General features: G+C 36.2%; 1 protein-coding gene across 1 annotated transcript; it reads right to left on the reverse strand.

The window, feature by feature from the left end:
• Positions 1-396: 396 nt before the first annotated feature.
• On the reverse strand, positions 397-4,618 carry atp5mf (ATP synthase membrane subunit f). Its single transcript, NM_001303129.1, is given in 5 exon segments — positions 397-857; positions 859-882; positions 982-1,098; positions 3,205-3,312; positions 4,483-4,618. Coding segments are annotated over 5 exon segments (270 nt in total). The 5' UTR covers positions 4,499-4,618; the 3' UTR covers positions 397-852.
• Between the last annotated feature and the right edge of the window lie 10,380 nt (positions 4,619-14,998).

Here is a 14,998-nt window from a genome sequence, read left to right on the forward strand (position 1 = left end):
TTGCCACCCATATCAAGCACACCTGCCTGTAATTATCACAAGGTGTTCTGGTCCTTATTAATTGGTTCAGGTGTGTTTGATATGGGTAGCAACTGAAATCTGCAGGAAGGTGGCTCTCCAGGAACAGGGTTGGCCACCCCTGCCCTAAAACATTGTGCAAATATACCACAGGTGTCAAACTCAGTTCCAAAAGGGCCGCAGCTCTGCACAGTTTAGTTCCAACCCTAATTAAACACACCTGATCAAACTAATTGAGTCCTTCAGGCTTGTTTGAAACCTACAGGCAAGTGTGTTGGAGCAGGATTGGAACTAAACTGTGCAGGGCTTCGACCCTCCAGGAATTGAGTTTGACACCCCTGAAATATACCCTCAAAGAAATCATACTAAACACCAGAGTAAAATCTTAAATACAACCAATTTATTTTAGACATTCATCTCGAGTAGTCAAATTCCAGTACATAGCGAGTTCACCAAAAAAAAAATACCCATCACGTTCTAAACCTGTTTGAGTTTGTTCAACACAAAAGAAGATATTTTGAAGAATGTTAGGGGGAAAAGAGCAGCCATTGACTTACTATGGAAGTCAGTTGTTGCTTTCGCCTCCAACATTCTTCAAAACAATGCTCAACAGAAAAAAAATCTAAAATTTAAAACCTCTGGAGTAAACAGTGAGGGAATTTTCATTTAAGTGAACTACAGCTTTAATGGTCTGTTAGTGTATGCGTTCAATAAAGAGTCCAATTTAAATAAATGTCATTTTATTCTTGGTCACAACAGTCACAAAGAGAGAAAGCTGAGAGGTGATCACACTGCTGCAGAAGATAGATTTGAGCGGCCCGGTGGTCCATTGGTTTCAGTGGTACTTCCTCCACCTGTCGTGCTCTATAGATGGACAGAAACTTCTTTAGTGATGCTTAATGTACACAACGAAAGTAAAGGATAATAATACGAGTGTCTTCAATCTATTTAGTTTGTACTTACTGATGTGGTCGTATTCCCAGGCGTAGCTCAGGACAACGTAACCAACAAGGAACATAGCAATTCCACCAATGCCACCCTTCTTCACATTGATGTATTTGTTGTAATATCTCTCATAACCTAAGACAACATTTGATTGGTGAATGATCATAGCACAGCCAAATCACAAACAGATTTTAATAAAGATGTTTGTCTAATAGTAACCCTCAAATCTGTACATGTAGACATGAAGTACAATTATTTTTGACTCGTCACCATGTTTACTTCTTATGTGGAATTTTCTTTGCATGCAAATTATGAGCTATATTATTATCATTATGAACATAATAGCAGTATTACCAGAATTTCTTTAATATCATTATATTTCTCTGAATTTATTACTCATGGTTGCTCTTAAAGTGCAAATTTGAGAAACCTATATTAACATATTAATTATTCACTTTCCAAATGAAAAAGTGATCAGCATTTTATGCTGAATTAGTCAATATTAGTCATAAATACACACCGGCCACTTTATTAGGTACACCTGCACAATTGCTCATTAATGCAACTTTCTAATCAGCCAATCACATGGCAGCAACTCAATGCATTTAGGCATGTAGACATGGTCAAGAAGATCTGCTGCAGATCAAACCGAGCATCAGAATGGGAAAGAAAGGTGATTTGAGGGACTTTGAACGTGGCACGGTTGTTGTTGCCAGACAGGCTGGTCTGAGTATTTCAGAAACTGCTGATCTACTGGGATTTTCCCACACAATCATCTCTAGGGTTTACAGAGAATGGTCCGAAAAAAGAGAAAATATCCAGTGAGCGGCTGTTCTGTGGGCGCAAATGCCTTATTGATGGCAGAGGTCAGAGGAGGATGGCCAGACTGGCAGTGGCGTAGGGCAAAATGCGGAGGCCCCCCTGCAGGGATCGCTGACTGGGCCCCCTGATGAAGTGGGGGGGGGATACGTCATACGTCAAGTTCTACCGTTTCTGTTTGTTTAACAGCCTATGGTTACTAAAGGGGTATTTATAATTGCACTACACTTTATATAAGCATGTTTATTTAACTAAATGTTTTGCTGTTTGAATACAGTATGTCATTATAGATGTGTAGTGAATGTGCAGTGATCTATCATATGTAACAAACTCAGACAAGTTCAGAAATTGTCACTAAAATATCTGTGATTGTGAACAAGAAAAGAATAAACGCTCCAATTAAATTGTGTAAATAAAGTAGAAGTAGATCGGTTTGACTGTACAAGGGAAATACCTTCACACTGCCTGTGCTAAATCATTTGTCGTCGGTACGCAGAGGGGTGATCTGCTCTCGGGCTGCAGGTGGGAGAGGCTGCTGTACGAGGACTGACTGGGCTGCCTGTCAGTGCTGTGAGGCGGGGGAGGGGTTGGCGGCATCACACGCAGCTCGTTGAGAAGAGTAGGGACGGTACAGTATGGACAAATGACAGTCTAAAAAAAACTCCAATAACACACAAAAAAGTCGCTAGATTTGTCTCTAGGGGGGTCTGAAAAGTCGCTAAATCTAGTGACAAAGTCGCTAAGTTGGCAACATTGGTGGCAAGCAATCAGAATGAAGTAGTCCACCGCTTGAGAGGTGTTCAGAGAACACAGACCTGTGAACTTTGGTTCCGACCACAGTTGTTCCCAAGAGTTTGATTATTGCGGTTGCCGGATTTTCAATTATTGAAAATCGCGACGACGCGGGCCCCCTAACCTTGTTGAATCTATGCCATGGATTAAGGCAGTTCTGTAAGGTGTACCTAATAAAGTGGCTGGTGAGTGTATTAGTTAATGAACAATATTCTTTTTAAAAATTAAGTTTGATTTGGGACAAAGGCTAAATATTTATATATTTTACAAAGGTTTATTCAATTCATGTTTATGTAGCGCTTATACAATCTAGATTGTGTCAAAGCAGCTTTAAAATAGAAGCTCTAGTAAATTGTAACTGTATGTCCAGTTCATACACACATTTGTAATTTCAACATTTTATAAATAATTTTGACATCTAAAAGGTGCTATTTAGCCATAAAATGAACAGAACAGTGCAGCTTTTTTGTTACAATTTTTAAGTAAATTGCTGAAAATTGGATGTCAAAGCATTTATATAAAGCTTTATCATCTTACTAAAACTTTTAACCAAACTTGAGCCATTTATCCATCTCCCACATATCCCAAACAGTCACAAATGTTACGAGGGTGAAATACACTGAATTGTACCTCCACGAATTCCTCTAACAACTCCATTTGGGGTGAAGTCTCTTGTTCCGAGCCAAGCTGGCAGTTGCCCGAGCTTCACGTCCATAAGCTTCTTCTCAGCCAGGGAAACTAACCAACAAAACACAATTAAGTTTTTAACAAAGAAGGGTAAAAAAGCAAATAAATTATGGGTATTCAATTGTTTTATCTCAGTCAGATAGTTTCCTTGTGAATCTAAATTAGGTTAATACTAACTTTTAAAAATAATCTATATTGCTATGGGTGTCACAGTGGCGCAGTAGTTGGCACTGTCGCCCCACAGCAAGAAGGTTGCTGATTCAAGCCCCGGCTGAATCAGTTAGCATTTCTGTGATGTGAAGTTTGCATGTTCTCCCAGTGTTCGCGTGGGTTTCCTCCAGGTGTTCCCCGACAAGTCCAGACATGTGGTATAGGTGAATTAAAGAAACTAAATTGTCAGTAGTGTATGTGCATGAAAGAGTGTGTATGGTTGTTTCCCAATGATGGGTTTTGGCTGGAAGTGCACCCGCTGTGTAAAACATATGCCGGATAACTTGGCGGTTCATTCCGCTGTGATGACTTCTAATTAATAAAGGGACTAAGCCGAAAATAAAATAAATGAATGTATTGCTATTAGACTAAAAAAAGTCACATTGACGCTATGGCTTAGGGAAAAAAATTATTTGTTTGCAAAATATCCAAACAACTGTAAGTTACATAAAGTATGTTTGTTTGCCCTGACGATATTATTTTGTAAATTAATGGTGTAAATATATGGACCATAATGCTATTTTTTTAATGATCGACAATTCGACCACAAATACAATTTTAAAATAGCTAATCATTAAACAGTTATTAAACGTAGTCGTTTGCACAAGTCAATGACAAATTAAATGTACAAAGCCAAACACTGTAGCTTTAAAACTCTCAGTTGCTGAATGAAAGGAGTCACGCATTATCGTTAGCAGCCTAATAATTCTGCTTCATCTCATTAACTACACAGCACACTTAACTAATCAACATCTTACACACACTAAAAGAAAGCATGAACATTGTATTCAGTCATTAATGTAATCTGACAGTCAATGTTACTGAAAGTCCTTGACATGACTCGCGTCTGTCTGCATCGAGGCCTTTAGCGCCATTACACATAAACGACACACTGAAGATTCACTGCAAACACGTCTCACGGCGCAGAGAACAATAAAAACGCAGAGTTTACTAAAGCATCGCATCAAACAGTGGAATACAATAAGCTATGTACATCTCATCGAGCCATACCTGCTTTATCCGCCATCTTGCTCTGAACTTCAAGATGAGAGCTGCAGCGGGGAATGCTGGGAGTAAAATGAAGTGACGTCGACGGACAAGCTGTGAGGCGGAGTTTAGAGAGCGTGTGAGTGGGTGAGGGAGTGACTGCTCAGTGGAGGAAGTGGAGGAAAATATTTTCATAATGTTTTGGAATAACACACCATTGTCCTGAAAATAAATGATGTCAATATATAGGAAAAGTACTCCACACAGAAATGCCAACTGACCAAGCCGGGACTTGAACCAACGACCTTCTTGCTGTGAGGCGACAGTGCTAAGTTAACCACAATGTTTTCTGCAATTTTTTAGTGCAAGTATGTTGTATGAGAAATCTAAGCACGCATTCAGTGTTTACCAATTCTTAATTATTATTTTTATTCTTATTCTTATTTAACAGGGACATATACATCAAAAAGCAACCCAAATGCAAGTAAACAAATTAGGCAAGGGCTTTTCTCATTGTGCTTGTAAGGAAAAGCTTTGGTTATCCTCATTTTAAGCACCATGTTTAACATTTGGTAAAAGTCTATCACTGCCAAGGGCATAGATTTGCCATGGACCGAGGGGATGTCCCCCCACCAATATCCAGCAATTACTGAAATGTCCCCACCGATAATTTAATCACCTTCAAAATAAAATAATGCTCCATCAACAACCTAGACATGCAGAAAGGGTTCAATCAAAACACATAAGGACAGTGATTGGCTGGGCCTATTGTGGGAAAAGCTAAAACAAGGAATTTTCTCAGTCCTGCTTATCTGTGCAAAACATGGACAAAAGTAGCAACTTTTCAATGAGTCAAGTTTTTAAAGTCAAGTTCAATTATGAAAAATAATATTCGGGATCAAACGGTTAAATTGCACCACATGCCTCTTTAAATTTTTCTTCATTCATACATTCTCAAAGCCATTAAATAATTTGGCTTTGAATAAATTGAATAAACAAAATTATCCATAGTGATTGAGTGTGTATGGGTTGTATCGCAGCATCCGCTGTGTAAAACATAATCTGGATAAGTTGGCGGTTCATTGATAATGAATCCCAGATACCAAATTACATCTGGCCCAGATATGGCCCACATCTCCCCATATTCTGGCCCTCATTCCGCGTGGAATGACGGCGATAATTCACTGATGAATAAAAGGACTAAGACGAAGGAAAATGAATGAATGATTTTTAGTTAACTAAGATCACAAATTAAGGTGAAATTAAAACTGAAAAAAAAGATTACTAGTTTTTTATTAAAATTTAATGTCTTATTCAAATGTACATTAAAGTTACACACTCATAGACAGGGACATTTGGGCAAAATGTTCTTAGGCCTTGCATTTACACACAGTTACCACTGGAGGGAGATATTTACCGCATACACAAACTTGTTGATAATACAGCCATGTGGTAAACGAATCTAAACATATCGTGCATCTTTCTTGTGCTAAAGCATGTGCTTTATGGTAAGTAAAAGAAATACTGGTTGGTTTATAATAGTTCGATCTCATGCATGTACCATCAGATGTCTGTGCAGAATCAGATCTGATTGTTTTTTATTTTATCCACAAAAATATGACTATTTTTGTAGTGGTAGTTGTGAGGTTTATGGCTAAGCAAATTCTTTGCACCTTTTTTATTAAAATAATTGTTGCAAAAGACATGTTTATAAGCAAGTACTCTTCATCAGTCATCAATCATTCATTCAGCATCTGGACTGCATTTGGGTTGAGTTGCATTTAAGATTTTATTAATAAAAACTTTTCAAAGTCACAGAGTACTACAGGTAACATAAAATTGCATCACTATTTACAGGCTCTCTCCTTAATTGAAAGCCCAGAGTAAACCTCAATCCAAGTCTTTCTTATTGCCATTTGCATTTAGGTGCACATAGATCTTCTTTCATGGCAAAAGACCAAAAGCTCTCATGCCAGCTGAAAGCCTTTGAGTGGAGAGATATCTTAGAATCAACATTTATTGTATGTATGCCAGTATCCTTTAAATATGTCTGTTTATAGTTGGGGAAATCTCTCTTAAGACAGTATTAATGCTAGGTATTTTGTACTATTAAAAATGTGCGATGATTGTCTTTATCTCACCATGGCTTTGCACCAGTGTTCAATAATAACAGTGGGTAAATGAGATCTCATTAGAATGGATGAGAGACACGCAGCTGCATGATTCACTATGGTGGATGCAGTTAGACAGGAGGTCAAAGGCATAAGTGCCATTCATTACGCCGCTCCGCCATAAAAACAAATCCCAGGCAGAATGATAATTTTCAGATTTTAATTAAGATGGTGCTGCAGTGACATCAAAGGACGCCCGGGTTGGTAGGCTTTCAGAACTGTCCAGCGTGCAGTTACATTGTATTGATTTCATCATTCACATGCCTGCTCTGATTTTCTCTATCCGTATGTTTGCTGCTCAAATATTATTATTATACTGAAGGACACACGATAGTTGGGTTATCACATTTTAACATAATATTATTTCTAATCTGCGTTTTCAGAGGACCGGGTTTATTAGTTCATCAGCGATGTCTGCTGACAGATGGAGGATCAGGCCAATATCAATTCCAGACTCTAATTCAATAAGTTAATAATCCTCATGATTAGGAATATGAGGCAATGGAAAGAATGTTATTGTTTTAGCTTTATCATCTGCCATGTGGAGAATATATGAATTGAAATGTCTTTTCTTTTTTGTAATGCATCAAATTGTCTTCAAGATATTCTGAAGAATTTTCTGGGAAAAACAACAATTATTCATGTTTGAACAAAAATACTACATACGTCAGCTGCTGTTTTTTACCTCCAGCATTCTTCACTGTATCTTGCTTTGTGGTCAACAAAAGAAGGAAATTCAAACTGGAGGCTGAATGTTAGCAGAATTTTCTTTTTTGCGTGGACTGTTCTGGTAATGTCTGCTAGCACTTTTTCAAACTCACTTATATCATACTTATTCTACTGTTGCAGTAAAGCAATTGTTTTCGGTATGCATAGGACACTCGGATGTCCTACAGCATTTTCCTTGTCACAGACTACATCAAGAATTGGATTTTTTGGATGAGATTCTTGAGAATGTACTTTTTTTGAGGACTTACTTTGTGACTGCTAAGATCTATGTGTGCTAAATAGTGGTTTGAGTTTTGAACATGGTACATTTGTCGTGTTTACGTCACAAATAATGACAGCAATTTCAATTTATAAATCAGCAATTTTCATATTAAACTGGTCGTCTTTACATGGTTGGTGGGTTCAGCCAAAGGAAAAAAGGGATTTTCTTCTCTTTTTTAAATTTGTATTCAATATTTTTCTATTACATACATTTGGGTGGACTAGTTTTTGGGCCGTTTTCATAAGTTATTTTGTTAGATAAGCTCCAGATTTGGCATCTGTACTAAGTATTCTAATGTATATGCACAAATATAATATTGTATAGCTTCCTTTTAAAAATCTGAATTTAAAAGACAGAGAGGTGTACTTATATGCGGAGCACTATTCACACACACACACACACACACACACACACACACACACACACACACACACACACACACACACACACACACACACACACACAAACACACACAAACACACACACACACAGTTGAAGAAACAATTATTAGCCCCCCCCTTTAAAAAAAAAAAAAAAAAAAAAAAATATATATATATATATATATATATATATATATATATATATATATATATATATATATATATATATATATATATATGTATATATATATATATATATATATATATATATATATATATATATAATATTTTTTTTCCCCAAATGATGTTTAACAGAGCCAGGACAATTCTCAGTATGTCTGAAAATATATTTCCTTTGGGAGAAAGTCTTGTTTTATTTCGGCTAGAATAAGAGCAGTTCAAATGTTGACAACGTTCAGTAAGGTTCTAGTAATGCTATGCAGATTGAATCTAAATCTCCCAACCTAAGTTGCCTCTAAACTATTGCCTTCTAATCACAGTCTTTGTTTTTTTTTTAATCTTGTAAGAGCTGTCGTGGGGAATCAGTTTACAGTGATTATATTAAAAAAGCACTTGAAGTGTGTCCAAGTAATTCACCCGTCCCTCATCGCATATCTCGCCCCATTAATTGGTTTTGATAGAATATCAAAAGTCTGTCCTGCTGAACTGAAAGACCATTATGCTTTGCATTATTCCTATCTGCAATAACTGTCCTGATAGGAATTAACGCACACAGCTTAATGATTTTTAAGTTACGATATTCAATTTAATTACATATACATGAAAAAAATTGTTATTGTAGTGACTGCTTAAATTGGATGCACAAGGCCTACAGTATGATTAATGCCACCTCTGAAAGCCCTTCACCCTCCTACAGTCTCAGTACACAGACTAACTTTATTAGACTCTGAAACAGCTTTTCCCTGAGGCTGTTAGGAGTCTTAACGCCCTCGTACCTAATTTCAATGGTAGGAAAATGATTTAAATTGAACCCATGTTGTAATTCCCCGTAGCGTTCACACCGTTCTGATGAAGTCAACTTGCACTGCGAGTATATGTTCAGGTTCAGGATGGATTGTGGTTTTGCGAGAGCCTCAGGCACAGGTTTGTTTGGGGACCACAATTCACTATTCAGTGTTAAAATAAAACAATACATCAAAATGAGATTTACAATCACAACAGTGTGATATAATGTTTCAAAATCATTAAATGCAGTTGCAATTACAGGATTGTGCAAGCAGTGTTTACAGAACTTTGCTAATAACACACAAAGTCTTCAGAATGCATTATTATTAATATAGAGGAAGGTCTAGAAAGAGATAATGTTTCTTAATTTAAATGGATTTACTCAAACACACTGAAATACTGGTTGTGAGTTAATTTTTCTTGTTGAGTGTTGGATGATAGTGGGTATTTCAGCTTTATAATTTGACTTTATGTCATACATTATGTGTTATTTTGCACTGTTATTGGTAAGACTTTACAATAAAGTAAGCTAAATTTCAACTCAAATGTGAAAGGTGACCTATTATGCAAAAAACATTTTTATAAGTGGTATAAATACACTTGTGTGGCAACAGTGTGTGAATATAGCCAGTCTCTAATGGTAAAATTACATTTTTCTACATCACACTTGTCTTCAGAACCAGTTTGATTGACATTCTCCCTTTGAATGTGTCATCAAATGGGAAAGTCCTGTCCAGTAGTGATGATGTCTCCCTCATTAGCATGAACAGCCTTAAGTGAGTAGCACCCGTCCACCATTACAGTTTCAGCACTGTACATGTCAAAGTTAATTTCGGCGTCTAAGAGGGATTATAAAAGTAGTTTTAGGATGCACATGTGAACAGTGGAGTCTCCATAGACTACCTTATTGTTTTGACATTGTCCGTTTTTCACAGTGATAACGTTAGTCTTGTTTTAAATCTGCTGCTATGCTGAAGAACAGGTGTTTGTAGCTCCGCCCTGTTTTGAAAAGAGCACAATCTCATTTAAATTTAAAGCCACAGCCACCAAAACAGCACATTTTTCATCAAATCATTTTGAAAACAACCAATAGCATTTAGTTAATATCACTCTCAGCCACTTGAGCTAAAGCACATCAGACTTTTTTGATTCTGGACAATTGATTATTCACAGAATATCAAAATCAACTGTAGGCGGAAGATCTTTTTCATATCTGGCACCTAAACTCTGGAAAAGCCTTCCTAGCACAGTTCGGGAAGCAGACACACTCTGTCAGTTTAAAACTAGATTAAAGACACATCTCTTTGCATTAGCATACACATTAAACACAAATGTTGTTGAAATCCAAATCCTCTAAAGGATTGTTAGTCTGCATTATTTAGGGCAGGGGTTCTCAAACTGTGGTACATGTACCACAAGTGGTACGCAGGCTTCCTTCTAATAATTCAAGTTAAAAAAAATCAACACACTTTTAATTTTAATAGGCTAAACTTTATTTTATTTTCATTTTTCTAATGTTTGTTATGTATTCAATTATTTGAGGTTATTTTCCTCCGCATACTTGTAACGGTTGTTGGGGGCATATCTCATAAATTTTTATCTCAATGTTGACAGGTATAGTTTAATCACTTGCTTCTCTGACACACATATCCTACTCTAATGAGCAGTAAGCAGATCTAATTTCTAATTTAAATATGTAAATCCAATTCATATATTTAAAATACAAGTTAACCTTTAGATTTCAAAGATCTACAAATAAGTCATACATGCATGCAACATATATTTCAAAATTGATCAAATATGTATATAACCTATATTTATGAGGTCCAAGTAACGTTTGCAGGTTTTGATGAATAGGCTACTTTATGATAATACTTTACATTTAAGTACAGCAGTTTTCTTTTAACTTTGTAAGAACAGTGCCATAAATAATTTCAAAAATCACATTTTAATTTAAACGTTGACATTTTATTTATCTTTATTTTTTACCTATAAGTGTGTTATTGTTCAAACTATTTATTATGTTAATGTGGCTTACTTACACTGGTACTTACACCACATGGGTTTGCCTGCATGTGGCCCACCTGGGCTGGCCAGTATTATTATTCATGATAATACTTTACTTTTAAGTACAGCCATTTTCTTTTAACATTTTAAGAACAGTGCCATTTTTAATTAATTTTTAAAATCACATTTTAATTTAAACGTTGATGTTTAATTTATCTTCATTTTGTACCTGTAAGTGTGTTATTGTTCAAACTATTTAATATTTTTAAAGTGGCTGACAATAATAAATTTTCGTAATAATAAGATTTTATCTGCCATGTTTGTAAACTGTGCAGAGCTGTAGCCGCTTATTTAGGCCTACCATGTATTTCTATACCAGTTATTATGGTGGTACTTGGAGAGACTATTTTTTCTGAGCTGGTACTTGTTAAAAAAAGTTTAAGAACCACTGATTTAGGGCAACCGGAGCGGGAACACTTCACAAAAGGCATAATTTGAACGACATCTGCGCATATGTTAGTCTGTTTTTTATTATTCTAGAGGTTTCCATAATCCTGGACCAGGCTGTATCCTGAGCAGCTGTTGTGGTGGTCATGGAGGAGTGGAGAGCATGAGACTAATCCTTGTAAGACCCCAGACGAGTTCTTGCATTGATCCTGAAGGGACATCCTGTACACCAGCCGGTGACCTCTCCCACCTGCAGCTTCTCCAGCGCTCTCCAGCCTTCGACGCCTAGACTGCAGCTCTGCACAAGACGTTTTGGCCAGAACTGGTCGTGCCCAACTCAGCCTGGTTTCTCTCGAGGTTTTTTTTTTACTTTTTCACTTCCGCCAATTGGTGAAGTTTTTTCCTCGCCGCTGTTGCCACTGGCTTGTATGGTTTGGGACCTGTGTAGCTGCGCATATATGGATTTGCTCTTCAGTGTTTGAACTCTCAGCAGTGAATATTAAACCACACTGAACTGAACTAAACTGAACTTTACCACTGAAAACTGAACTGACAGTTTCAATTTACTGTAATCTTCTATGTGAAGCTGCTTTGCACAATCTACATTGTAAAAAGCGTTATAGAAAAAAAGTATGAATTGAACTCATGATATCTACAGTCTGTAATATCAATACTTACCATGTCTCTGCTTTAAAATATAGCATTTTGCATAAGGTAAATGGCTCCAATATGTTTTATCGACATGCTTTTATTTGGTAAATAAAAAGACAAAAAAAGTGTCTGGAAGTTGGCAGTGCATGTCAGATACTGGAAAGCATTTGCTCTTTCAGAAAATTTAACATAAAGTTAAAGATGACATCAAAAAAATTGTTGATCCATTTTGGTGAAAGTGATGAACTACGAGGTTTGAACATTTATATCTTCTGAATGTGCATTTTGCCACTGTTTTGGAGCACACCTTGACTAACATGTTGATAGTAACACCAAAAAACTTTAGTTTTGACTTCATAAACGTCATACAAAATTTTAAAAAATCATTGGCAAATTGTCACCTTACAATTATAAATTTCTATCTGACATTTTTGTCAAAATTGAGTTATTGACATATTCTTATTAAACGACATCTTATTTACATTATGGCATGTTTTTTATAAGTTGTTTACATTTTAAGACTTTAAAAAAACAACAACAAATGTTACACACATACTGTTTGCTATGAAATGCAAAAACTTTAAAGCTCAACATCTCAAAATCATTCAGAACGCAGATAGAACCTTATAATTCTAAGGTGACGAACTGTCGAAAGAAACAATAAATAAGAATGTAGAATAATTCTTCATTGTTAATATGTATTAATGAATGTAGTTTGAATGAAACATTAATTAAAGTGCAATAACATTCATTCATTTATTTTCTTTTTGGCTTAGTCCCTTTATTAATCTGTTGTCGCCACAGCGGAATGTTTTTACGCAGCGGATGCCCTTCCAGCTGTAACCTATCTCTGGGAAACATCCATACACACTCATTCACACACATACACGTTCAATTTTAGCTTACCCAATTTACCTTTACCACATGTCTTTGGATTGTGGGGGAAACCAGAGCACCCGGAGGAAACCCACATGAACACAGGCACCCGGAGAAAACCCACGCAAGCACAGGGAGAACATGCAAACTCCACACAGAAACTTTTAATCGACTGATTCAGCCCAGGCTTGAACCAGCGACCTTCTTGCTGTGGGTGAACTTACTACCTACCTCGCCACCGTGCAGCCAAGTGCAATAAAAACATTCAGAGCCAATCATAATCCATCTTTAAAGTGTGCAAACATTTAAATTGACAACATGCTAATAATATTATTAATAAAATTCTGCTGTGGTTGTGTATGCTAATTTAGTTGTTACATGTATTGTTCACGTCGTTATAACAGTATATTTTTCATTTTGATAAATGGGATTTGTGATACATGTATATTCAGTTTGGAAAATGTTGTAATGACAGTTTATATTTTTTTGTTCATACCAGTTTCAGTTCAGCTCAGGATGTGTTATAAGCCCCAGTGGTAGATGCGATTAATGATCGGACTGTGTTTGAGCTATATCTCATTACTCTCTCGCAGATCTGGATCTTGTGCATGATTTGGTTCATCATTTGTTTCCTGCAGCACCATATGCTGAAACAGCAGCCCTGCTACTTGCACTTAACTAAATAAGAAGCGATCAGCTCAAAACTCAGCTAGAGGCCAACTATACTACTGAGATAAACTCAGGACCTTGTTAACTGAAGCTCTTTTTTGATAAATCCCATTTTAGTTTTAGGTAGAATGTGCAATCTTAAATATTGATTGATTGTGTGCTGGTCGATATAGTACTATAGGAACTATTAATTTAACTTAAAATAGCTTCTTGTATTCTTTTATGGTTTAGTTTTATGTGTTAACAGTTCCCATATTTACACTTGCACACAATACATTAGTTTTAAATTTATAGTTAACCCCAAAATGAAAAATACCTCATTATTTACTCTGCCTTGTGCTGTTTTAAACCTTTAAACAGTAACTTTCTTTCTTCTCTTACACACAAAAGAAGATATTTTGTTGAATGTTCGTTCAACCTCCATAGTCGGAAAAAAATACTATGAACCTCAATAGGTATCAGCTACTAGCATTTAAAAAATATCTTCCTTTGTGTTCAATAGAAGAAGGAAACTCAAATAGGTTTTGAACAAGTGAAGGGTGAGTATTTTTTTTTAGAATTTCATTTTGGTGTGAACTATCCCTTTACCAAAATAGGGTTTATGGCTTTGTAACAATAACAACCTCCCTTACTTAATAGAACTTTGTTCATGTTTGAATGTGCTCTTTAGGAAATAAAAATGGTGTTTTAAACTTTTTCATAGTTTATTTTCATTTCCACATGGGAAAATATGAGCACAGGGCTACATTTTTGAGAATCAAGAAATATGTAGCCTGGACTTTGTTTTTCGGGCTGTTTTTATTTACATAAATCAACTAGAGGCCACCATATACATTTTTAAAAATCTCAATTACATTGGCATGTTTCTCATATGTGTCGTTTATCATAGATTCACTAGAGGCCACTGTAAACATCACTGCAAATCTAATAATAATGCTATTAAACTACTGTGATGACGGTCAGCCCGCTGGTTTGTCTATTAATAATAAAATTGTTTCCATCTTGGATGTCACGGTGGCGCAGTAGAACAATCGCCTCCCAGCAAGAAGGTCGCTAGTTCTAGCCCTGGCTGGAGCATTTCAGTGTGGAGTTTACATTTTCTCCTCGTGTTTGCATGGGTTTCCTTCTGCTGCTCTGGCTCCCCCAACAGTCCAAAGACATGCGGTATACAGGTGAATTGAATAAGCTAAACTGTCTGTAGTGTATGTGTGTGCAAGAGTGTGTAGACCATTTTGAGGGATGTAAACAATAACAATGGTCTTAACCTATTACCTGTTTTACATTTTTAGTTTCTAAAGCTTCAGAAAATCCAAAAAGGTCAACATATTAATCATATAATATAACATAACATATTAAACATATAATGTTATGGCTGAGCTTTG

The sequence above is a fragment of the Danio rerio genome, chromosome 3 (genome assembly GCF_052040795.2).
Source record: "Danio rerio strain M-AB ecotype USA chromosome 3, GRCz13ab, whole genome shotgun sequence".
NCBI classification, from domain to species: domain Eukaryota; kingdom Metazoa; phylum Chordata; class Actinopteri; order Cypriniformes; family Danionidae; genus Danio; species Danio rerio.